Source organism: Elgaria multicarinata, chromosome 3 (assembly GCF_023053635.1).
Source record: "Elgaria multicarinata webbii isolate HBS135686 ecotype San Diego chromosome 3, rElgMul1.1.pri, whole genome shotgun sequence".
NCBI classification, from domain to species: domain Eukaryota; kingdom Metazoa; phylum Chordata; class Lepidosauria; order Squamata; family Anguidae; genus Elgaria; species Elgaria multicarinata.
The window spans coordinates 57,334,470-57,361,711 of record NC_086173.1 but is presented as its reverse complement, the minus strand read 5'-3'; the positions used below and the strand labels follow the sequence as shown (position 1 = coordinate 57,361,711).

Sequence of the window (27,242 nt, the reverse complement as noted above, 5' to 3'; positions counted from 1 at the left end):
AGAGGCAACAAGCTGGGTTCAAATGGCATGGCAAGCTATGTCGGTGAGGGTAATTATGCAATCCCTTGGCATGCGCAGCAGGAGAAATAAGTGACTGTGGCTGCTTTCCACTTCTGTGATCATGCGAACAGGCTCAAAATGCTGCTGCTATTGTTAAAAAAATGTTTTCTGTTTTACTCTGCACAGCACCATGTACATTGATGGTGCTATATAAATAAATAATAATAATAATAATAATAAAAATGGAAGTCAGAAATCTTTGCCAATCAACTGCCACTCCCTCTTGAGATCCACATCTCTCTTCCGCCCAGCATCTCTGGGTTGCAGTAAACCCTAGAACACTGCACAATGGGAAACAGAGCTCACACTCTGAAACATCAATGGCCTCTTATGTGCAATGCAGCTGAATAATACAGTGGATTTCAGTCCACTGCAAAACTAAAAAGCAATATGAAGGTAATACAGCACTACCTTATTTTTCAGCATTTGGTAAGTGAATTAGATGTGAAGGACAATTGTAAATACAAGAATTCTCCAATTTCACATACAATAAAAGAAACAAGTTTGAATTCCCCCCCCCCAAATTTCTAGAAAAGCTGCATATACACTGTGTTATAGCAGTACACTTTGCAACAAACAATGGGACAATTAGTCAACTCCAAAACAAAAGAACATTCTTAATGGCCTTCATGCCAAGGAGGAAGGGATGAATCAAAAGAAAGAGTTTGAAACTGAGTAGTTATTGCAATGGTTGTAATTGTTTACACTACTAAAAGGTTTGTCACATTTTATAATAAGTAAGGCCCTTTCTACACCTAAGGATTATCCCAGGAAAATGGAGGGATCGTCCCTGCCTGATCCTGGGATCCCCTGTGTGTCATTTGCATGCACAGGGATGATCCCAGGACGATCCGGGGGGGGGGGGGGGGAAGGCAGGTGTAGAAACGGCCAAAGATGAAATGGAGTTGAGAGGGGTGGGGATTACCAGCAACCAGAAAGCCAAAGAAATCATTTCATAGAGGCAGTGTTTCTTTCCCAGCTGGCAAGATAATAAGTAAGATACTTGCTCTGGCAATAAGACTAAAACCATGCACTCCTGAATCCTACTTATTCCCTTTAGGCCTGCTTTCTATTCTCACTTTTATTTATCCAGATTTCAATACCAGCACAAGAAATAAGGGGATAACAGTGGTAAATGACATTCATAATGTTGGAGATACCTCAAACTGAAACAGGAAAGCTGAGGGGCAAAACTGTCTGCTTCAAACTATCTGATCAAGTACTACACACCACCGCTGCTTTTCAAGGAAAACATTAAGAAATGAATGAAAATATAACCCCTCCATATGTTAATCATGTCAAAGAGGCTCCATGTGATGACTGAGGCTCTGCTGACCGTGCCTCAGTATCAGGCATACCACTGACCCCATCGCATAGATGTTTGCATGGGGGGAAAGCCTGTAAGTGAACAGCTGCTCTTCCTTGCTGATATCTACAGCAATCTGAGGGTATCTAGACCTTGCGGGGTGGGGGGAAGCAGTGCCTAATGTTGCCGTGCTGCTCCCTAGTCATGTGTGGACCCCCCTTCACGTGATTAACAAGTGAAGGAAGTTTGTGTGTGTCTCATGAATTGATGCCAAAGATTCTGTGGGACAAGGTTAATACCCTTAAAATGAATGTTATCCTTGGGCTTGTATATATTCTAAGGTAGATACAAACTCATCCTCTGCAATATTTGACAAAATAGATTCTATTATTAGAATCACATCTAGAATAGGGTATCAAAAACACAACTTCCTCCAGCTGAGAGTGAGTTTAATTTACCCAAGTTAATGCTTTCTGGTTAGCATGCGTGAGGCACTGGATATTAGATAATTCTCTCTATCCTAGATGGGTAAAATGGAACTATCATAATTATTTACTTTCTTGGAAGAGAGAAGCTATAGGTTCACATCTTTCACATTGTTCAGATATGTACAGCATTGCATGACTCAGTAATTTGGATGCATCAGAATCCATGCAAAATTTCAAAATGTTATCATCTGTCTTAAAGCCAGCAGTCATATTACGTAAATGTGTTTTAGAAGGTCTCAAAACTGATATGGATTACTTGAGAGTTAAGTGGATACAGGAAAAAATCTTACACAGCTAAAATTGATGGTTAAGCTTAAATCTGTTGTCTCAGCATCTATAACCTATGGTTCAGATTTATTCAGCACAAACTGTTTGAACATTTTACGGAAGTATTTTACAGAAGCTCAGAGCATTGCAACTACAGAATGACATGTACTTGGTTCAAAATTTTTGGAGGTGTCCTGTCACTAAAGCCTTTTTGGATGCATCACATTATAGAATTTATTTGATCTTATCCTTGAAGTTCATGTTAACGTTTAGGATGCATGCATGCTTAAACAGAAAAACATCCTACAATTCCTAGCATAGGGGAATACTGGGAGTAGTTGGAGTTTTTTCCTGTGTAAGCATGCATAGGATTGTGCCCTAAATCAATTTATTTTGGATTACCATCTGGTAATTTGACCATTCCAAAAGCTGCTACGTTTTTGGTTGCGAGAGTGTCACTAGCAACCACAAAACAAATTGTGTGCAATTTTGGAAGTCATGGTTTTCACCAACAATAGAACAATAGATTGAAGATGTTTTAGAAACTGCAGAAAGAATGGCATACCAAAGGACAGCTAATTCAGAGAAATTTGACTCAATTTGGCAACCATTTCTTGACATGAGTGCTGGTTCTTGGCTAGTTTTCACCCATGCACAGGAATCCATTCCCCTCCCCCCCCCCCTCATTCCTTAAAATAGTTGCATGGCTCAAATAAATATAGAATTAAAATATTCAACTGTTATAGGGGTGTGTGTGTGTGTGTGTGTGTGTGTGTGTGTGTGTGTGTGTGTAGGGGGTGTCTGTAACTAACTGTACAGCAATAACTTTTGTCAAACCAACAAAAAAATATAAACGAGCATTTACTGCATAAGAGAGACACACCTATCAAGGCCAGTGCAGAGCTAGACCTGTGTATTCTTTTTTATATGCCTTAGGCAGCAATTGGCTCCAAAATATGGCTCGCCAAACCCATTTTTATAACCCTGAGACTTTGAGAGATTTTTAATCCAGACACAGCATTCTTCTTTTCTATTCCTATGTCCACCACAACAGTTATCCATACCCATCTCACTTTTCATGTAAGCCCTATGTTTTGAGTGGCATAACATCATGTCACGCACTATGGTTTTTAGTTAATCCTGGAAGTGGATAGGGCTTCCAAATTGAACTGTAGGGAAAACCATTCTTGAGCTAAAATGTTTATTTTAAAAAGGGAGATTTTTCTAACCTAACACCAAGACCTCCTGAGAAAGCCAATATCACTATTTCAGAAATATACTGTCTTTCAAGAGCCAATGAGTCAATGGGGACAGAACATTGGAAACTGCAGATATAAACACAGCAATAAGTTTCATTATATAAAAATAATGAATATATAATTATTTAACAAGTATATTAATTCACTCATAATATGACAAATTTCTGCAAAGCACTAGAACTGTGTTGATGGCTTTTTTTCTGGGTATTACAAATATATTTGAAAATGGGGCTAACAGACAGTTACGCTTACTGTAGCCTGCTGGAAAGTTTCACGATCATCTCCGCTTCTCTCCTTTTGAAAGTGAACGGGGCAATGTGATTACTACCCATTGTTGCTTGAGTATCACTTCAGCCAGGAAAAGAATTGTAAAAATGACAGGAAAACACAGCGCTGTTATCACATAACACAATAACAGATACACACATAATTATCAAGAATTTTTGGATAATATATAAAATGAGCATATTTAGTTCTTTGCTGAGGGCTAGTCTATTGCACTCCTTGTTGAAAAATAAAAAGGAAATACAGTGTGCAAATCATTTTAAAAGCCTTGTTAATGCATTGCATGAAAGCAGCTGAAGGCTACAATTTGAAGGAAACTTACTTGGACATCAATCCCACTGAATTCAATGGGACTTCTTCCCAAGCAAATCCATTTAGAAGGAGTACATAAGCCTGAATTTCAAGTGAAATATTTTCATTTAACATATGAATGAACTGCAATTAAATTGCTAGCTAAACTGGATTAATTGATTCAACTGACCATCATCGCACAATTTGTTACCTTATTTATTACTATGTTGCTTCTTCATGTTGTTATGATAAAGGAAAATTTCTTACCTGAAAAATAGTGCTTGTGTCTTGGATCCACCAATCAGGAGTGATAGCTATTACCCAATTTTCTAGGGCGGAGTGAATTGAATTCTTCCCTGAACAACTGGAAGATCGAGGGGCTAGCTTTCACTGTCCACTCTGCAATTACGCGAGGAACAATTAAAGAGTTTCTGGATCCGAATCTTTCACAAATATTTCCAGGTAAGAAATCTCTACTCTAACTCTGACAAAAATGCCCCATTAATGCAGGGGGCAAGAGAAACAAAGTAAAAAAAGATAAAATATGTGTTTACACAAAAATAAAACAAATGTCAAGACAAGATGCAAAGTAAAAGGGACATGTCAATATCACTTGAGTCCTCTGCTAACCAAGTTCAGAGAGATATCTACTATGCTGTTACTCTGCTATGTCCTTGAGTGTTTTCTTCCTCCCCCCCAAAAGAAAAGCCAGTCACAGGCTCACAAGTAAGAAGAGGGGATGTTCTGATCTCTCAGTCATGCTGAGATCTCTAACAGGATGTGGAAAAATGGGATGCAATGACACTTCCTGGCAAATTTAAAAAGGAAGATGGATAGAAAAGCAGTTCAGAAGACATCTTGCTCAAAGATAACCTAAATTACAGTTAAGATAGACAGACACATAATGCCCCAGGTTACAACCAGAGTTGTAACACAATTGCTAAAGAAACATGTATTTGAAAGCCTCCTTCTAATGCTTATATAAGACAGTGGAGATTACCGCATCTATCATCAGATATTGTAATCATTCTAGATACAGTATTTCCATTCCCATCTACTGTGAAATATAACAAATTGCAATGGCTGCCATGGAGATAGCCATCACCTCAACATAGTAATTCCATAATTCTTATTCTTATTCGCTCTCTGCATTTATGGATTGTTAACATGCATAATGCCTGAACAAAGTGGAATGGAAGACTTTACTTCGCTTTTCAATTCTCAGTCAAGAAAAGAACTGTGGAATGGCATTTGACCCCCTCCTTGACGCATGTGCAAAATTCGTTTCAAACCTCCCCTCAAGGGAACAGTGAATTTTGCAGATGTTCTACATAGGCACTGAACCCACAAGTGGGATTGCACAGAGACTGTGAATAAGAGTACTTCCTCAGCTACTTTATATGCACAGAATCAAGAACACCTGCTTCCCAAGATTAATGCCACAATCTACTGGACATGGCTTAATGACTGCAAAGTCTTCTTTGATTCTCCATATGCAAAAAAACCATGAAGATCTAAGGTGATGCCAACCATTTGAAAATTCATCTATCACCCTGCAGTCTTCATAAACAAGAATTTAGTTCATTTCCAACATATTGTGAAGGTTACTTCTCCAAGTGCTTTGAAATTTCTATAAGCTTGGCCAACTAGACTAAAATAACACATGAAACTCGCCTATTTAATTAGAATGTTCTCAATAATTCTGTATCTGAAGAGAAACTGATAATCTTTATACAAGAATAAACACTGTTGATTTCCAAGCTTTCTCACCACAACCTCTCTCTTCCTTTACTTTTGTCAGTTCTATAGTGCTTAGCAAGAAAAGGGAAATGTAAAAGATTTAATAGGAACTGTGAACTGGCAGTGCTCAAGAATTAACATAATTCTTTCTGATCAAACATAAATGCAACAAGATTCTGGTTAGGTTGAAAGCATATATTTAGATTTTTTTTAAGTGGCACTTGTTCTGAAGAAATGCAGCCAATGCCAGAGCCCCCAAATCCACCTTAGCTGCAGTAGCTATTCCCCAGAAAAAAGGGCAAAGCCAGCTTAGAAAAACCTCTACCTGGCCCCTCTTGTGCTGGAGCCAAGATCCTTATGTCCAACCCTTTGCAAATTGGCAGCAAAGTACTAAGTAATAGGAAATATACCCATTAAGTAATATTTCTAGCCTCAACATGATTCACTGTAGCAGCCTCCAATACTCATTACAGGCCTACAAAGGTGCACTGGGGGAGAGGAATAGTTCAGTTTTATATAACAAAACACATACCACTGTTGTACCAGTTCAATTCTCAGGGTCTCCAGATGTTATACACTCTATCTTTCTGTATATTTTATTTAAAACTAAACAACAGATTCAGATACATGGAAGATGCTATACCAATCTATGCCTCTACAAGCTTTCAGAAACCTACAGAAAGTCTGACCCCTACTATCATACCTATCTGAAGAACTGAAGCCAGTCCAGAGGAGCAAGAGAAGAGATAGAAGCACAGAAAGAAACAATATTGAGCTAACATAGAAACTATGTGAACCCTGACATAGTGGAAGCTGTATCCGTGTTAAAATTCCATGGTGAAACTAGCTGGAAGGAAAAACGCAAGTGGACATACTACAGTACAAATATACTCTATCTTGGAATTGGGCAAACCATCACCACATTTTTAGACAAAACGTTATGTCTAATTTACATAAAACTGCTGTACAAATTAGTCAGCCTCATCTTGAACAAAGTAGCAGACCACGAATTTCACAGAAAGCAATGAAGAATGATGATAAAACCTGTTCTTCTTCTAGACAGAGGGTCCAACAAGCCCATACTTATATATTCCAAAGTATATTTATCCCCTTTAAAACCAATTTTGACTGAAATTGTACATTTTGGGAACCTCCTACACACTTGCTTTTTTTGGAACTACAAAATTCAGAAAGAGCAGATGATTTATTTTCTGCTTAAAGAAGATGTATTCCTTTCCTCATCCTGCGTATAATAAAAGCCTTGATTTCTTACCTGAAAAATCCATCAATGCAGCCTGACCATCCCCTGATCACAACCTGTCAACCAAACAAAATATACCTAATAGGCAGTTAATTTTTCGTGGGGAACACATATACCACTACCTTCTTTTACATTACTTTCAAGGTTGCAAAGATCAAGCAAATTGTCCAACAATTTCAAAAGTTTAGGAGAAAAACAGTAGGGTAAAGCCTCCAAAACAGTGTATCCATGACCCAAAAACCTAATCTCATAAGAGAAACTTTCAATTCTGAACTAGTGAATGGAATGACAAACTAAGTCACAAAATCTTTCAACATAGTTGCGTTTAGGCTGCACTTTCATTTACAACGAATAATAGCAACCATCCATACAAAGAGAATCCACAAGAATTGGATTCTATTAATGAGTTGCCTCAATTATAGTACATATGAACTTCCATTTCAGGTAGCAAAACATCCTAAATATCCAACTCAAGAAAAATGCCATTGAAAGAGATGAAAACAGTGTTAACCCATCCTACCCAAATATTTAAAAGGATGTGAGAATCCTCTTTTAGATGTTATGGTCCTTATTTGTAAACATGCCATCCACTATCAACAATATTTGAAGACTTCAGTGCAATTCTAAATATGTCTATGGCCTTAGCTAGACCTAAGGTTTATCCCAGGGTCACCCTTGCCTGTTCTCGGGATCACCTGTGTGTCATTTAGATGCACAGGAATGATCCCAGGATAAACCTTAGGTCCAGCTAAGGCCATAGCCAAAGTAAGTCTAATGAGTTCAGTGGGGCTTACTCCCAGATAAGTGGGTATAGTATTGCAGCGTAAATTCCCCAAAGGAATTCAAAAAAGGAGGGGGTGGAGAAACAGGCCTTCCCTGTTTCAGAATAATTACCTAATACAACATGTATAATACAACCAGCATTGCTCTCACAGACTACAGAACAGATTTATTCTTGAAAGGGATATTGATTCTGTGTTCTTGACATAGAATTTTCAGCATCAAATATTAAATGCTTCTACACTTTATCTTCTACACTAGACAGCACATGACCTAGAACAGCCCCAAATTCACAATATTCTTGGAAAGCGAACTACCACAGAAAAAACTTTTTATCTTCCAATTTGCTAAAGTATCAAAATAGTCTTAAGCACAAAGTGACACTGCCAGCAGCTTGATGTGCCTGAAATGTGCGTATTTATTATTTGATGTAAGAAACTGCCAGACAAGAGCTGCTATCATCTAGAGAAATTCCAACACAGAAAATCACTGGATGAAAAATAACACAACTAAAGAAAGCCACTAGAAGTGGGTAATGGGTTAACTTACTAAGAATTACACTTATGAAGGAGAAATCTATCAGAGAGGAAAAACCGAAGGAAGAAAGTTGTGAAAAGACACTGTAGAGGTGTGTAGGTAATATGAAAAGACTGTCCAGACAGTTAATGTACTCTAACATGGGGAGTAAGTCTTGTGTCTTCAAAAATCATAGGGCATTGTATGAAGGGTGGTAGTACTGGATGCCAGAACTCAATGGACCAAACCTTGTTCTTTCTTTTTTGGATGAGAAACTTGAAACCTTTATAAGAATGTCTATTTGAAATGCCTGGATATTCTGACTTTCAGAACTAACTGTATAAATATCAGGAATACTTTCCTACATCCTTACTTAAATAGATGTTGAATCAAAACAAGGAAGTACTTGTAAAGGAAGAAACAAAACTGATATATTCATGGGAAATGGATAGTTCTGAGCTACATGAACAAAGCAGCAACATATATAGCAAAGCAAAAGCATCCTACACTATTCAATACAAGGCAACGTTGTCCAAAGGAAGTACAAGCACCTGGAGAAACAACAGGAACAATACTCTAAAGATCTTCACTGGCCAGACTTTTGATAGCTTTACAAGAGAACATGAAGAGCTGCTGATTTGACTACACTTACAGCCTGAGAGGTCACCCATCAATCCAGATTGGTAGATCTGAGGACACAAAGCTTATATTTTGAGAGGCATTCTAAATGTCCAAGTAACCTATAATCTATAAACCCTGGATTTTTATATAAGGCTGTCCATAACACTCTTTCAGCGAAATGCAGCCTAGAGAGCTTTGGCTATTGGGCAGTATAGAAATGAAATAAATAAATAAATAGTAAGTTATCGTAATTCCCTGCATCAGATGTTTTGTCATTTTGATTTTTCAAAAGATTCGCCTCAATTTTAGGATTAAAATGCCTCAAATATATCCTTTACAAGTACTTGTGGGAACAAGACTTAGTCAACTTGAAAGTATCAAGCATTGATCAACTTCATCAATGAATGAGATTAACTATAAGGGGGAATGACTTATCAGCAAATGACAGCACTTTTTACACACTGTTCAAGTCTCAATTTAACTGTGTAGGTAAAATAGTTTATTCTTCTTTTAACTTCCAAAAATCAAGTTATATAAACAGAACATCCTACAAGTTTTGGGGGTCTTTTTTTTCTTTTAACTGTCTGCACCATATATCAGTCAAAGGAAAATGCTTTATAGGCCTACTGGAGGAACTTCTAGCTTTATACTCACATGTGTGGATTTTGAAAAGGAACTCCAGGGTTCAGAGTAAATCGCGCTGTGGATTTGAAAGGTGGATTTGCAAAATTCAACTTCAGTGCTCTGCGCTTACCTGAGATATAAACAAACACAAACAAAATCTTGTCGGCAAGACAACATAGATTATTTGAGAGCATCAGGAATGAACCAGAAACACACAATGAACTCTTCCTCACAACATGTAAGAACATTTCACAGCAGCACTGAATATTTTATATTATGACATCAGTCACAATATCAGTAGAACAGCCTTAAGTAGGGCTCTTGTGCTTAACACCCAATTGAACCACTGAGCAAGTATGCATCGTACAAACATCTTATTTGCATAAGAATTGTTTTTAACTCCAGTTAATAATTATACTATAAGACCACTTCCATGAACGTTGGGGTTTAACAGCAAAATGTTAACCCTTTAAAAAAGTTGACCCCCACCTATTAGTATTTTTTAAAATATGAGAACATCAAAGTTAAAGAAAAGCCCAAAGCTATTAGATGTGGGACAGAGAGTGTGTACAGGGGTCAATTAAAAATGGGCAGGATCACAGCCTCAGCTGTAATTACCAGTATATGATGCGATCAGGTCATGAAATCTGACCAAGGTTTCTGTTAAAAGAGGAGTCCAGTCTGTTACTGTCTACTGAAGAAAGATATGCTCCCTGTGACTGCACATCTGAATCAGAAAATCTGTGGGTATAATAAAGAATGTATTCATCTATACACTTATATGAGTATGTTGGCATGCACATGTCTACATGGCTCTAGATGTGTGCATGCAATAGGGTGATGACACACTTCTACAGATGGGCAATTTTGTAGTAGCCTATGGTCAATTTAAATGGGAAACGTGGAATTCCAAACTAAAACGGTAACTCCTTCCCAATGTACAAATAACATAGCATACTAAGACATGTGAATTGGCACCTAGCAATGGGTATGAGTTTGCTAAGCATAAAGAAAGTTATTGCTGTTTGCTGAATCTCCAGTCCACAGTACATGACAGCTAAAGCCACAGTCACATTAAGGATGCTCACAACAAATGTGCCAATGCCCGAGATGGTTATTGGCTGCCCAAGTAGTTTTTCATGCCTCCCGCAACAGCAACAGTCTTCGTGTCAGTGAAGCAGGAAGCCTCAGTCTGAGAAGCACAGGAGGTGTAACAATGTGCCACAGTATAGATGCCTCTTAGTAAACTTCAATGCAAAATAAATGTTTGGTGCAAAAAGAAAAAAAAGCATATATCTTTTAATATGACAAAATAAAATTATATATTAAAAGAATTTGATCTATTTTAACACAGTGTGAAAAAGGTTGAAAGCCGTCCACCTAAGTCAATATTAGACTCAAACTTTGTGTTAGAATTTCTAACAAAAATAAGTGTACTTTCTTTTTAAGTAGGAATGAACTAACCTAGGTTTTTTAAAAAATCTGATTAACATTTCTGTGATTCAATAGGGATGGTTATATTTGGCAGACTAAACACACTTTAACTTTGAAGTAAGTTGATGGAATTTATTTCCAAGTAAGTGTGCATAGGGTCATAGCCTAAGCTTTCCTTCTGGACTTAGGGCTTTCTATATTTATGCCTAATAAGGAGGCTATTGCCCACCCCACCCCATTTATAGACAATGGCCCTTATGGTTATATTGCAATAGAGATTATTTTAAACTATTCTGTAACATTAATGCTGTCTGACACCATATAGTTGCTTTCAGTTTAAGAAGTAAACCAAGGAAGAGATGATTGACATGCTACCTACCATTAGTTACTTCAGAGATCTAATTGTTAGATTTAGGGTGCAATCCTAAGCACGCTTAGGCAGAAAAAAAGTCCTATAACTCCCAGCATTCCCCAACCAGCATGGGAGGCTGGGGCATGCTAGGAGTTATAGGATTTTTTCTGTCTGAACAGGTATAGGATTGCACCGTTAGGCTGCAATACTATACCTACTTACCTGGAAGTAAATGCTACAGATCTTAATGGAACGTATTTCTGAGTAGACATGCATAGCAGCCTTCCTCAATCTGTTGCCCTCTAGATGTTTTGAAATACAATTCCTATAATTCCTGACTACTGGTCATGCTGGTAGGGGCTGATGGGAGTTGAAGTCACTCATACATACTTGGAAGGCCTGAATTAAACTGATTCTGAAATGCCTATCTAAACGTTCTAAAAAGTTATTTAATAACGTTCCAAATATGAAAGCCTGAAGCAGAAAACATTACTTTTTTTTAAACCTCCAAACACTACAGTTTACTACAAGCCTATGTTTGTGTTCTAATCCAGCCTTCCCCAACCTGGTGCCCTCCAAAAGTTTGGGACTACAATTCCTTGCATTCCTGGGCAACCCCAGCAGACAATTCTTCATGAGCATTTTGCATTTTTCCCAGTGCAATCATGTGAAACAGAACTACTGGAGTAGTGCTAGTGATGAGAGAGACAACATGGGCAGTATAGCCCTGTAAGACTTGAATCCAGATATCTCCTGATTCACTGGATGAAAGGGGGGGATTTTGGCAATTCCCCCTTTCAGCCCCCTACAGTCCCTAAAAATGGGCTCCAGGCCCATTCAGAATAGTGTGGGGGGTTGAAGGGGAAGGGAGGGAGCTGCAGGGAGAATTGTTGGAAATCACTTTCCCCCACCATGCTTCTACCAGCAGAAGCCTCTACTGGATCAAAGACCCTATTGTGAACGGAAAGAGCCCTTCCACTATTTGCGGGTGGGGTGGGGGGAGAGACTGGATCCAAGACAATATAATTAGTTTTCTGTAAAAACTCCTTTAAAAGGATGATGAGTTGCATAATTTAACCAAAGAGAACACTTCAAAACTGTAAAATTCAAACATTGTGCTTATTTACTTATAATTAATTGGTTTTCATACCACTTCATTCTTTTTATTTATTTAACGTAATTTCTAGTCCACTTATCATAAAACCAATGTCTTTGTGGTGATAATGTCTCATTAGTTGACCCATCAGTTTTCACTGAGCATAAAACATTGTATTAATATTCCTTTGGGCAGGTCAATAGATGCCATGTGTAATTTTGGGAAAGTTTAACTCTCACAGCTGGAAAAACGAACATAGGAACTTGAGTTTATGTCAGCAGTGTGACTTAAGTATCTTCAACCAAAAGGCACAATGAAGAACCCTATCTATATATTAAACACAATGCCAATCCCTACTCTTCCTCTTTGACGGACATTGCCTTATATCTCGGACACATTTGTTTCAGAAGTAGCATTGAAAGTTCAGATTTGCAAAAAACAAAACAAAGCAGCAACAACCCCAGCACCCTCAAGTTCTTAACCCTGGATGTCCAGTCCTAGCTGCCAGTTCTTCTTCCACTACTGCTTCAAATTTTAAGACACCGCCTCTTTGTTGTTTATTTATTTATTGCATTTATATACCGCCCCATAGCTCTCTGGGTGGTTTACAAAAGTTAAAAACAGTAACTTTTGTTATTGCTATTTCCTTTAGCATCCTACACAAATTTTCACTTGTATATACATACTCCTAACAACTTCTCCCCAGTGGAGATAATTGATCAGGTCACTGCTCCTCTTCAGTTTGCTAGGATCAGCTTAGGGCCTTAGCTAGACCGGGCTTTATCACGGGGCGAACCCTGGGATCGTCCCTGTGCATCCACATGTCACACAGGGGATCCCAGGATCAACCCTCCCTTGCCCCAGGATAGAGCCCTCCACTTTGGGCCCGCTTTTTCCGCAGTCTCGGACTGAGCTCAAGACCGCGGAATGTGTGTCCCATTGCCGCAGTTTGACCCAGCTCCGCGCGACGAGCTGCGCCCATCGGGGGTAGGGTGAGGGGAGCAGGGAAATTAAGTTAAATTTTTTTTAAAAGACCTACCGTAAGCGCACGAGCGTTCGTGCGCTGCTTCTCCTTTAAAAATTAAAAAATGGCGGGTGTGACGCGTCTCTTCCTGAGGTTGTCACGCCTCACGTGTAAACAGAGGAGGGAACTCGCATTAATCGCAACGCGAGATCTTCCCTCCTCCATCCTGGATTATCAGGTAAGTCTAGCTAAGGCCTCTGACAGTGGATTTTGTAGCTATTCACCTTTCCTGACTGAAGACTTCCTGTGGTGACAGGAACATGACTCCCTGTGGCGGCAGGAAATGGCCAGGAAGCTTCCATCAAAGTTTGTGTGAACCAGGCATGTGCCAGATCAATGAGAGATCTTTATTTTTACACTCCTTTTTTTTAACTGATAGGGGATAAGTGAGTAGATGTATAGATAGGTTGGGTTAATAATTTAGGTATGTATAGAAAGAAAGGAAATAAACCCTCCAGCCAAAAGTGTTTTTGAAAAGATTGGGATATTCTCTCTATGGTTGATATTTTATAAAAGACTGCAGGAAAGGGACAGAAAAAATATACTTTAATACTTTACTATTCTAACGGTCACAAGAAAGGGAAATGTGGAGGATGACCAGAGCTGGCCTGAAGCTTTCTTCAGTGTTCCACCTATGTGCCCTCCAATGTTTGGGAAACTGTGGAGCATCCTACTCCCTCTACCTCCTGCCAAATTTTGATAAAATTTAATAGGCTTCTATTTATTTGTAATGTTTTTCAACTGTGAGAATTTAATACTACTTCTTGATTTTGTGGAATGATTTCACAATTTTGATTTTTGAGGACTCTTTAGCTGGTATTAAGATGTAACTGGTTTTGTCTTGCTTTATAAAAATATGCAAATAATTGTCTTCTGAAACTAGCAGAATATTTCTTACCCAGGTTGCCCCAGCAGAATATCTGTTTGCAAGCAACGTCCATGCTGCTAAACTTTAAGAGCAAAATCTCCATGAGTCGATAGCTACCTTCAGAAAAATCATAAAGACTGCCAGTTTTAGAATACAATTCTAAAGCCTACTTACATGGAATTACATTAAACTTAAATCAGTCGAACCAACTTCCTAATAAAAGTGTTTGGGAATGACAAGCCTGCCCCATACAATAAAGTGCATAAACAGAAGCACAGAGAATTGTGAGATGTGCATAAGCTATTACCTGGTGGCCACAAAGGCCATCCAAATTTGATGAGCTTTGTTAATTATGTATAGAATATGCAAATTAGCTGTGGCCTTCCAATTCATGTAACATTTACTGATGTGACCTTGACTGCTGCCCCAAGTTACTCAGACCCATCTATTATTTCTGCTAGAATTATAAAACTATGGACAACTTCATTCATCTTTTAAGAAGCCATCTGCTTATCCCAATCCTAAATGTCCTATATGACATAAACTGGTAACTAAAAAGGACGGTGAATTCATAAAACAAAAGATTCCAGCAATAGGCAGAACCCCACAGAAGCCAGAAGAAAAAGAAGGCTAAAGCAGAAGTTTTTGTCTCACGCAAGCATCTTGCTGGGATGAATCAAAACTCAGGGCCAAAATAGGCATGTTTCTCCCACAATTTTGTTAAACTAAATACAAACTGGGGTGGGGGGCATTCTGGATCAGGACTGTGGCGTAGAATAAGAGAGCTATGAACTTTACCTCTGCTGCAGTCCCAATCTGGATCGGCCCCCTCCCATGGCTGCTATTTGCATCTGGAAGGAATCTCCTCCCAATGCAAATAGCAACCATAAGGCTCCCAATCTGGATTGAGACTGGAGCAGAGTCAAAAAATTAAAGACCCGTGCCCCCAAGCCCAAGGATCTGGGCTCCTATTAATTTTAAAAACCAATCAAGCAATTACCATTCACATCTGTTATGGCACTCAGACAACAGTTCTAAGAACTAAAACACACTTCCATGTACCCATGGATGTACCTTTGTACCCATATACCCTTAGAACTGTCTACAAGAGGTGTAAGAGAAAAACAGCATTCCGCACAACACTGTTGTTGTGACGGGGAAAATGCAAGGCCTGAAACACCAAGCAAGTTGTCTCAGCAATCACTTGAGACTTTTCAGCCTGTATTGCCTTGGCAAATTTTCTTTATATATACATCTTTGCACTGCTGAAAAATGTATTTCAATTGATTAGAAAATAGGATTTCCCTCAAGAACTTCAGTCCTGGAATATGAGTGCTAAACTACATTTATGATTTTATGGATGCCTAGTGGTGATATAGTGGGCATAAACCGTTTTGCAGTTCTTGAGTATAATCCACATATTTCAGTTCATCTTTAGAAGACTCAGACATAAAATCTTGACACAAATTACTGAACATCAACAGTAATCTTAAAAGCATTGCATCACTTCTAAATTAAATATGCATATCCATTGACTTTAAATAAAAATGAAAAAATATGTAGTCTGAATTAAATGCAAGATGGATGTGTTTAACTATACAAGGTTTACCCAGTAGAGGGAAAAAATGCTAGCAATGCTATGTTTGGTCTCCAATAAAGTTCTCACTAAAGCATGGCAGGCAATCATAAAAATATAATGAACAGAGCAATTACAAAATGAAAGCCATAGGACAATGAAAGAATGAAAACAATAATTGTGCAGAGCTTCCATTAATCATCCAAACATGGGCTGACAATGACAGATAAAAACATTTTCTGACCTTTATAGAGACTTCAGATTCACTGCATGTAGCCAGTCATGGGTTCAAAAAGTTATCACTCCAGAAGTGATAACTTTGAAGCAATATTGAGTCATCTAAAATAAAACCATAGCCCAGAGGAGGGAACCATGATTCAGTGGGAGAGCATATGCTCTTTGCCATGCATAAGGTCCATGGTTCAATGCCCACCATCTCCAGTCAATGAATATCAGGTGTTAGCAGTGGGAAAGATCATTTCATGAGATCTTGAGAAGCCACTGCTGAGAGTAGAATTGGACTGACACACTGACAGCATAAGATAGCTCACACATAGCATTAAACTCGAGGGTGGAACCCTAAGCAGTGATGTGAGGTAGAAAATTTTCAAGTGCTTTTATTTCCATGTAAAGTCTTCCATTTCATATGTCCATTAGTAAAAATCAATATATGTCATTTGCAAATACAAAGCAAACTTGGCAGTTTCAAAATTGTAATTAATGTTTTTTTCAGACAGTATGAGAGAAAGTACATATGTGTCACTGAATTACATCTATGTTTCAGAGTAAAATAGAGCTAATAAGTAGGGGCAGCAAAACTGAAGGTGCCCCACCAACCTTAGTAGAAAACAGTTGAACTCTGTTGAAACAGAAGAGTTGTAGTCAACATATCATACACAATTCTTTAGGCTGCTAAAATTAATTACTGTGTCAACAGTCTTCAGTGTACTAAATGTAGACAATGTAAGGGAAGTACATGCTATTGTCCTTTACTAGTATTCTAATAATAATTTCTACATAATATGTTTAAATCACATTAAATATGATTTTAATGTGTTTTTCCACAAAATTTCAAGTCAAATGCTTGCAGTGTATTGGAACAAAAAAATAAGTATGGGGTATGTTTTTTTTTTAGTTTTGTTGTTTACCAGATACAAGTAAAATAAACATGCCAAATTGAATCTCTCTAGAGCAGCCTTCCTCAACTTGGTACCCTCCAGATGTTTTGGATTACAATTTACAGAATTCCTGATAATTAGCTATGCTCTCCAGGGCTAATGGGAGTTGAAGTCCAAAACATCTGGAAGGCACCAGATTGGGGAAGGCTGCTCTAGAGTATCAGAAAACATTCCAATGCAAATGACTTTATGCAAATAAACCTAATTTACCTTGGAAAAATTTCCAATACAAAATGAACATTTTCCTATGCAAATGACCTCATGCAAGTTATCCAAATTTGCATTAGAATTTTTCTAGATTTTTTTTCTGTACAATTTTCCAATTATATAAACATCTGACCCTAAGGTGCTAGAAATCAAGTCTCTACTGAAATAATCACTTCAGTACTTATGGACACTTTTTCACTAGGTAGTTATTGGGTCTAGCATCCAAAGCCAAATATCTCTCTATTACAAACAATTCCACTACATTTTATTTGAGAAAATGCAAAAATCTTGCCCTGATTACAATTCAGGCCTTAGCTAGACCTAAGGTTCATCCCGGGATCATCCCGGGGTCATCCCTGTTCATGTAAATGACACACAGGATATCCCAGGAGCAGGCAGGGACGACCCCGGGACGATCCCGGGATAAACCTTAGGTCTAGCTAAGGCCTTAGCTGGGAACAACTATCTGTGAGCCCTCTACTTTATTATCCAAGATGGATAAGAGACATTATTTACAGATTAGTGGAGTCAGATTTTGGAAGCAAGATGAAAAATGGAAGCTCTGCCCATGTATTAATGCATGGCTGGTTAGTTAGTTCAACAGTGGACACATTCCCAATACCAAGAATGATATAAAAATAAAATAAAATAGCGTAATACTATAAAACATGTAGCTTACTTTGTGCTTTTTCACAGAAGTTTATCTGAAAGCCTAAAGCAAAAAAGATAAGTTCTAGTTCATTTACTGAAAATTACAGATTTGCACAACCTTTAAATCACATTTCATGTTCATTTAAAAAAACCACCCTGAAACACCAAATAAATGTTTGACATAGGCAAAGTAACTGCCTGAGTTACAAAGAAAAGATTCCAATAACCTCAGTTTCCTCAATATCGAACACTTTTTGGAAAAGTCACAGTTGACTATCCTGTCGAAAACATCAGTAGAGGATCAGATGGGTATCCGAATCAGGTCAACTACAGAGGTTAAGTATTAGTTTGTTGTTAACATAACAAACAAAATGTTAAGAACAATGGAGATTTTTGCTAGTAAGGTTCCCATATGATGTCTTCTGTGACAATATTCTTGAATTTAACAGCTTAAAAACTTGAAAATAAATGCATTACGGAGATTTCTCTCCTCACGTTTAGACTTCTGCTTTAAAGGATGGAACTGCTCTCTCTCGGTATAAACATGCAAGTACTGCTGTCATGATTTTCACAGCTTTATCATTCACACAATCAGAATCATGTATATCTGACTTTAGTTTTACGTGACAACTACATACAGGCAGATGTTGTTTCTCCAAATTGTATAAATTATGCAGATAAAACCTATTTGTGTAATTTGTTTATTTTGCATTATTTAGGACATTTCTAGAAGTTGTGAGGAGCATGGAAATATCCAAGGCACTGACAGTCCAATTTCTCCCCACTCAAATTTTGTTTAGCCTTTCTCTTATTTCTCTTAAGCATTATCTGCATATTTCAAGCATATCTTCCCAGCTATTTTTAAATGAAACTTGAGAATTCCAAGCTGAATTTTGTGCCTAATACCAATTTCCATACTTGTCACAGAATAGTGAATAATGCAGTCAAAAAAACACAAGAAGCCCTGATCATAAGGCTCTTATCATAATATTGTGAGATATGCGCCATTTGTGAAAGTAGAATTGAGGTTATAGTAACTTGATGAGGGCCACTCATCAAATTCCAGGGTACTTGAACCTGACAGTTCAGTTCTAACTTTGAATCCACCAGATAATTGACAACTTGAGTATAGGTTAAGATGATATGCTTACACTGGATGCACTGGTGATAGTTCTTAAGTGAATGGTGAAAATAGTAGCCTTCTCTGCTGACTATTGGGACCTCTGCTATCATAAATGAGAACATAATAACCTGGCTGCAAAAGAGCAATAGGCTATCCAGTTTAATACTCTGTTTCCAACAGGGACCAGCCAAATACCCTAAGAAGCTCACAGGCAAAGCATTAATGTAATCCAGTGATCACAGATACACTGCCTTTGATCATGGAGGCTCCACTTATAGTAATGGACTAAATCATCTTCCACTATTACCTAACACATATTCTGTCCATTTTTTTTAAAGTATCCATCTGGTATGATATGAGAATAGCACAGCTGATAGCTATGTCTTAACTGGCCGTTTTTCTGCAATAGTCGGCAAGGAGTTTCAGCATCACACGGATTTGGCTGCCCTTTCATTATGTTACTCTTCTCTTTTACAATCAGATTCATATTGGTCTCAAGTTAGAAACTAGGGGGGAAACATACATATTAAGGCCACCTCCTATATACTTCCTGGCACTTGGCAAACATCTATGAGAATAAAAGCATTGAACTATGTCACAATGAAGGCTGCAAACTGAAGGAAAATTTGCACCAATTTAAATGTCTTTATACATAAAACTGAATATGTATGTATTCATCTCTACCAAAACCAAGAGTAAGAAATGACGCACGTTGATATTTAACAGAAGAAGTACAAGTAATGTCTGCATTTGCTATCTGAAAAATTCATTGAAATCTACAGGCCAAACTGCTAATATACTTATTCGTTTCTGAAAAGATGCAGGAGCAGATAAAGTATTCTGTGTTGTTATGACATAAAATCAAGTTAACAGTATTCAGTTTAAAAATGCTGCTGTTGACAGTTTAAAATAATAATTGCTAGTTCTGATTGGATTTAGCACATTCTGAAAGTTAAAACAAGCTCATGCAAATACTGAGTTGCAAGTTGGAAACAAACGGATTGAAATCATATGCAAATCAAAAGGAAAGAATCTACTCTTTGGCATTTGACAGCAGCTTGGAAGCACACTGAGCCCACTCATACAGCTTAACATTTGCTATCCAGAGCTAAAAACTACACTCCCTGATGTTCTACCATCTTTGAGATGGTAGAACATTCTCTCTGAGGGAGAGAAAGGGACTACCAATGAACAAATTCAAAAGATACGATACCACAGGAGGCTACCTAAGGCTGAAAGAAGGCTTTAGGCAAGATAAAGATCAGGCATATTTTCTGGAAGGCAGAGAAACAATCAGGATGGTCACAGTAGCTGATAATCTTTCGTAGTGTACCACTCCATTGTTACAAATAAGGACCTTTCTACAGGGAGCAAAGCTCACCTCTAGTCAACAAATTTCCACTAGGAGAAGATGCTTCACCATGACCAAATTCTACAAGCAGAGGGGAATTTTAAAATAAAGGAAGAAATACATTTTGTATTTCATGCTAACTTCAAAATTAGGAGGGGATGAAAAATCGGACACTTTGGTCTAAATTAAGATAATGAAAACATAAAAAGAAGGTTCACAAAGAAAATAAGAAAAAGATTACAGTAGTAAAGAGATTGGGATTAGGTGGCATGGTTCAAGAGCCGAGAAGACTGTGTTCATTAACCAACTGGAAGCAGTACAGCATCCAATTCATTAAAGTACTTTGAGCCTTTGACATAGAGGTAGGCAACCTGTTGCCTTCCAGGTGTTTTGGACAACAACTCCCATCAGTCAATAGCCAGGGATTATTGGAGTTGTAATCCAAAATAACTGGAGGGTACCAGGTTGCCTACTTTTGCTTTAACAAGAGTGGCTACATGTTTCCAAGACTTTGTATAAGCAGAACCGCTAGAAACTTGCTATGGCTCTGGAGCAATCACCAGAACCTGCCTGTGAATTACAACCCCATGTATATTTCTCAAGCTATCATTTACAACCTTAAGCGATATCATGATTCACTCTCAGAGAAACTTTGGAAATAAAAATATTTTTTAAAAAAAATCAAAAAAATAATAATCAAAAAGCCCTAATAAGTTTGTGGGTCATAATACTGCTTCAAGCCAGAGTCACAGTAATATAGTAATATAGCATAACCCTGTGCCTGCAAACATCTTTGCTCCCCCTTCTGAATGTTTATTTTAACTATAATTAAAACTATAATTTTAAACTTATGTATAATACTTTGTGTGGCAAGTGGGCTCCATCTTTTATTGGAAATACTGTACTGATTGTAAAAAAAATTTCCCTCTCTTCTTTCACTGTAACTGTGGCTAAAACCTACACAGGTTGCCTAATAAACATATATAAACATATATATGTAGTAAACCTCCCCCCCCATTTTTTCCTGAAGCCTTTTTTGTTTTTGTTTTTTTCTGAAAAATTGAAAAAAAAAAGAAAAAAGAAAAAATGGATTATGGGATGTTTTATTTTAGCATGATGAATAAAATGTTTAAGACAAGGTGTTCTTATATTTACTTCTCCAAAGGATTTCTAAAAATTATATACAGTATCAGCTAAGGCCCAAAACTCTCAAATGCAAGAGCAAGTTACATTCCTGCCTCTAGGGGACATTGCCATTGAAGCAGAGACTGAAACTGATGGTGATACCCATAGCTCAGAAAATGAATCTGATTAAATTTCATGCATATTCAGTGAATCTTGGTCCCCACTTTTTCTCATTTCTTTTTATGGGAATTGGTGCTTTATGTCTGTTTGACACTGTGGAGGACTAGTACAGACATAAATAATTTTCTTTGTTACTAATGTGGATGGTTTCTTCTGTTTTTGTTTTATATTGGTTTTGGCCTGCTCCTAATGAACTGGCAAAACCAAAGAGGTTCCTAACATCTGAGGTGTCCCTTACAGTTCAGGAGCTTGTAGCTCCATTTGTTACCCCCCCAAAAAGCAAAATAAAAGCAGGGTTTTTTACCCCATGGCTTCAAAATTTCCTTTAATGTTACATCTCTAGCCCTATTCAATTCTAAAGCAACAAGTTTTAGAAGGTTCAATAGCCTACATTAAGAACACAGCTTTCCTTACAAAATAACCAATGCATGCACATGAAGCTAACTCAGATCAATTTTTAAATAATGTGTGGTATCCAATTAACCCATCCTACCAAAAGAACAACTGCAATCAGCAGAACAGGGAGAGAGATGATTTCTTTCCCCTTTCAAACCCCACACATGCTCACAAAATCTTCTCTGGATGGTTGGGGACCCTATGGAACAGATTTGGGGTGTTGCAAGGGGACAGGAGACAAATCCTGTTGGATGACACTGGATTTAGCCCAAATATTTTTTTTCAGTCTTGATTTGCTTAGGGCACACTCCTATGAAAATAGTCAGCAGCCTCTGAACCCATCAGCTGCCGAATATCCAATGCAGGGTGGATGGAGGGCAGAGTCAATCTTCACCTCCTCTCTCCAGCCACCCTGTATTTCTGCTAGATGTGTAATTTTGTATGACTGATGCTCCAGTCCCCAGGAATGCCCTCTTTTCCCATCTCCGCAATCCGAGTGCAGAGGCATAGCCAGAACCATGCCAGCTACAGGGTGTGTATGTGTGTGTGTGTGTGTGTGTGTAGTTTCTGGGCTTAAAGGTCGGAGACCTATTTCTGACCTCAGAGCCCAGAAACCAAACAATCCTATGTCCCCCTCCTGATGCTCTCTGAGGGATGTAGGATTGCTCCCTTAGTTTGGTTAGTTTTCATTCATCATAGCCCTTGCCCAAGCTAAATGATGAGCATCGCTACGTTCTCCATATGGGTTTTTTGCCTGAAAGATAATACACGGGGCAAGGACAATATATTACAAGTATTTAGAATACAATGAAAGCAGTCAGGTGACAGAATGGAAGAAAGCTATCTGATTTTTTCCCCTTAAGAGCTGTGATTTTGGGCAACCTGTACTCAGGTAGAGAAATTGTTCAATGACTAAAAACTGGACACTTCCCATATTGTGATTTTACATTAAGCCACAATTGTACTTCTACAAATTACTGGTGTAATCACTCACTCCTGATCCAAATGTATCTACACATAAGAAAGGTGAAGATATAGCTAAACTCCACAGAGTGCTTCAGTGTAGCCTTGCAATAAGCTTTTTTTTTTACAATGAACAGGTTTAAAAATCTATCCCCACATTGCTATTTTAGGCACAAGAGTGATTTCAAAGACACTTCCCCGATTTCACATTGTAATAGGCTCGAAGTCCAGCCTTTCATTGTGGACTATTTACTAATATCTAGGGGAACTAATACTTTTTACCATGAGATGACACTGGTAGGTAGCAAGAACACAAATACTACAATATAGTGGTTTTCTTGGGTACCCACACACTGGGGAATTAATGAAAGTAAAATCCTTGGTGCTCATAGTACTGTGTCTACCACTTGAGAAACAGAAGAATGTATTCCTATCATTTCCTTCTTTTTGCAGGATATTACTTGGGGATAATACTAGAAGCCATTTCAGTCTAAAAACAAAGCAAAAATCGTATACCCTGCTACATAAATCAATGCTTTGAGATCCCAGCCTAAAAACATTGACAAACAGGCAAGGAATAGTGAAACAAAGGGAATACCTTGCTACAAGAGTTATTAAAGATCTAATTGTTTGCTAATCTAACCATGTCTAAGAATTATTATTATTATTATTATTATTATTATTATTATTATTATTATTTATATAGCACCATCAATGTACATGGTGCTGTACAGAGTAAAACAGTAAATAGATTGAATATTCCAGCAGCCTCAAGTACGCTTTTTTCTAGTTACACACAGCAACTCATTGAGTATCACACTGTAGGTGCTAACCCAAAAATAATCTACTGTGACAAAACCATAGGATGTTTACAGAAGTATCATACCTGCACAAGGAACCAGCTGCCTCTCATGTAATTACCTAATTAAGAGTAGTGGGGGGTTGAAGAAAAATGGAACATCTCACTCTACTGGTGCCTTACTCAATCCAGTACAGCTTCAGAGGCAAGTCTAGATAAATGTACTAATAAAGGGGATCTAACAATGTATATGTAGTTTCTGAAATATTGGCCTTGTACATTTTTCCTAAAAAACAAAAACAAAATAGGAGGCTAGTCTTCAATGCCAACTCCGCATTAAAACTCAACAATATTTACTATTCTAGTGTGGATATATAATAGGATTCCTTCAAACACAGCAAAGTCCCTATATGGGAAGTATGTCTATGCATGAAACAGAATGCAATAAATGGATTGTCATATCTGACAATAACACTGCATGTACATATACTGGGAACTGGCAATCACAACTTCTGACCATATGAACAATGAACATATGATGCTGCCTTGTGCGGAATCAGATCACCAGTCCATATAACTAAGTACTGTCTACTACTCTTACTGGCAGCAGTTTTCTATGGTCCCAGCCAGATGTCTTTCACAGCTGTACTAATACCCTGAATTGGAAATACTAGGGATTAAATCCAGGATTCTGTACATGCAAAGTATGGCAGGCTTTGCAGGTTAGCTAGTTCCAACAATGCAGTGCCAACACTGAAAATACCCTGCCCAAGGTCCAGAAGTGATCAGTTGCATCAGGCAGGAGAGTGGGATAGATTATTACGGATTAAGATAGTGTTATCCTTCACTGGCCTTCCACAACACCATTCCTAGTTTCAATGGTACAAATGTAATGCCATGTTCATTACCCTAAATATGCTACTAATTTTTAACTTCCAGATATTGCACAGATTTGTACGGAATACAGTGTTAAAAAACACAGCGCTGAATTTAGGTTGTGAACATTTAAGATATACACTCTGCTCAATATTTTAAAATGCATTTCCTAATATAGAGCTGCTCAAGTATCCTTCTGCAGAGCTTTTGTAAGTGCACAGAAATAGAGTGATTCTTGTGGGTATAGTCAGAAGTATGTGGTAGCAACCCCACATATTTTCTCATAAGTGACTTGCTCAATATCCACACAAAGACGCTGAAAAAGGACCTCTCATTCTCAACCCACTTATCACATTCATGCATGTTGCATTCTCCTTAATACTTAAATACACCTAGGAACAATAAGCTACTCCCCTTCTATCACAATCCTCTATGGAGAGAAGCTCTCAGTAACTACTCTGTCTCCTCATGCATTTCCTACCCTATCTAGAATATCTGCTAACCTCCAATTTCAGGAAGTCACAGCTCATATCTAATCTACCTATATATTCAAGTTCTCACTTCTTAATCGTGCACCAACACCTCGCATTCACCTCCCTACAAGGACCCTTATCCAGCATGCTTTATCCCTACATCCCCCATCCGAAGGACAATTACACACGGTAGAAAACATGCTGTAACCCCTTCCTGACCCTGCATGCGATCTGTCTTACACATACCTTGTCATTCAACCCCACGTCATATCCCTAGCAAATGCTCAGCTTGCTATACCTTTGCACTCCTACGCCTTGTATTTGGCATATTAATTCTGGCTTCTCTCGCACCCTAGCGATCGCACCCTAGCGATTAGCCTCCCCACATCGCCCTCGTGTTTACACCCTGGGATGAGTCCCCAAACCTCCTTTACTCGCGTACCCGGAAATCACGCCACACATCCTTACAGATCAGTCCGCTCCAGACCCACGGAAGGCCCAGTTTTCTAGTGATCATCCTCTTTCAGCTGTATGCGTGTTTACACACACACACCTATTAACACACACCCCAACACACATACACACCAGCTCGTTCACTCCCTTATTCTTGTCGCCCATATCTCCCACCTCTTTTTGCGTCTATTTACACACGGAGCTGCATCGTCTCCCTACATGCATACCACACCCCTTCCCACCGAATTCACATGCTATAAAGCTGTTGTATCGAAGCGGGTCTTCCCGGTTTCGCCATCGGACTCAACCTCCGCCTCCTCTTTCCCGGAGCGCGCTCTTGGGCCTATCATCCTCGGGAGAGGCCTGGTCCTCCTTTACCCAGCTCGGGCGCTCCCTCCTGTCCCTATACTCAGGCAGCTGGGCGGGCGGCTCGTACAAGGAGAAGGCCGGGGGTTGAAGCGCGGCCTAGAGCCGGGGGTGGGGGGTGTCGCTCCGGGCCCGGTTGCCGCTCCCGAGGCGCGCTCCCTTACCCTGCATGCTGCTGACTGTCGTGTGCGCCGCCTGGGACCCGCCGCCGGAGCCAGAGCCGGGACCGGGGCTGGGAGCCGCCATTGTACAGCGCGCCAGACGCGAAGGGAGGGAGGGAGGGAGAGATAGATGGACGGACGGCGGGAGGGAGGGAGAGAGGCTGCAATGCAGCAGAAGCAGCGCAGCGGACCGACCCCCTCCCCGTCCCGCGCGCCCGTCCGCCTGCCCTCGGCTGCTCCTCGCTCGCTCCCTCCTCAGCCCCAGGCACTGGCGGGACACCCAGAGCCCCGACTCGGGACAACAGGCGCCAGCCTCCCTGGCCACGACCGACCCAAGTCACCGCCAGTCTCCCTCTCCGAGCTGGTGGAGCTCCGCTTCCCTTCGTCGTTCCCTCCCACCCTCACGGCATAAGTATAACCCCTCCCAGGCAGCGGGCGGAACGGATGATGCCTCCGACTTCTTCGCCCAAAAAGACAAGCAAGGGAGGGACGGATGAAGGAAGGAAGGAAGGAAAAGGAGCCGTTCGTGGGGGTGGAGAGAGACCCGCCAAAGTTTCCACTCAGAACTGGGTGTCTTGATATCCAAGCGGGAATGTTTGGTCTAGGGAACAGACGTGTCCGGCGGCCCCTTCTATGCAGTGCTTGTGCAGGGTGAACGCTTTTATTCTCTAAACAGGCTCTGTTTGCCTCAAAATGTGTAATATGTTCTGGTTAAAGCGATGTATTGGTTTGATCATAAAAGTTCCCCACCAGCATCTTAACCATGAGCAGGTTGTAGTCACTTAGGACACAACCCCTCCTTTTTCTTGCCTTGCACGTTGCCCCATCATCGCTTTGCAACATTTCAGTGTACAAGGTGCTTTACAATGGTTTCCTTAGAATGGACTGTATGAGGTAGATAAAGACGAGAGGACAAATTTGGTTGCTTGATCAAATTAGCACTAGGAACTAGGCCTAGAAAACATGATGGGCTCACCTGCAGAGACCAGGCCTATTAAACTACACCATTGCCCAGCATAAGCTTGAGTGTCCCATAAACATAGCCAACACTCACTCTGGTAGCACATTGCAGGGGGAAACTGCAATGTGTAT

The 27,242-nt window shown here is 39.2% G+C and overlaps 2 protein-coding genes across 6 annotated transcripts in view; one reads left to right on the top strand and one right to left on the bottom strand.

Annotated features, from left to right (window-relative positions):
- The window catches only part of MAP2K4 (mitogen-activated protein kinase kinase 4), a 50,553-nt gene extending 24,248 nt beyond the window's left edge, over positions 1 to 26,305 (bottom strand). The window contains exons 1-5 of one of the 5 annotated variants that reach the window (XM_063120401.1): positions 26,154 to 26,201; positions 17,913 to 17,945; positions 10,117 to 10,239; positions 9,529 to 9,628; positions 3,633 to 3,728 (exon numbers count right to left, since the gene is read on the bottom strand). In XM_063120401.1, the coding sequence (XP_062976471.1) occupies positions 3,633 to 3,712 (80 nt within the window). In that variant the 5' untranslated portion in view covers positions 3,713 to 3,728; positions 9,529 to 9,628; positions 10,117 to 10,239; positions 17,913 to 17,945; positions 26,154 to 26,201. Of the gene's footprint in view, positions 1 to 3,632; positions 3,729 to 9,528; positions 9,629 to 10,116; positions 10,240 to 17,912; positions 17,946 to 26,153 lie in introns of all 5 variants that reach the window. The other 4 variants (XM_063120398.1, XM_063120402.1, XM_063120400.1 and 1 more) reach the window with 4 other exon arrangements.
- The window catches only part of LOC134394729 (protein SCO1 homolog, mitochondrial), a 470,723-nt gene that overhangs the window by 413,832 nt on the left and 29,649 nt on the right, over positions 1 to 27,242 (top strand). The gene's annotated exons all lie outside the window — the stretch shown is intronic.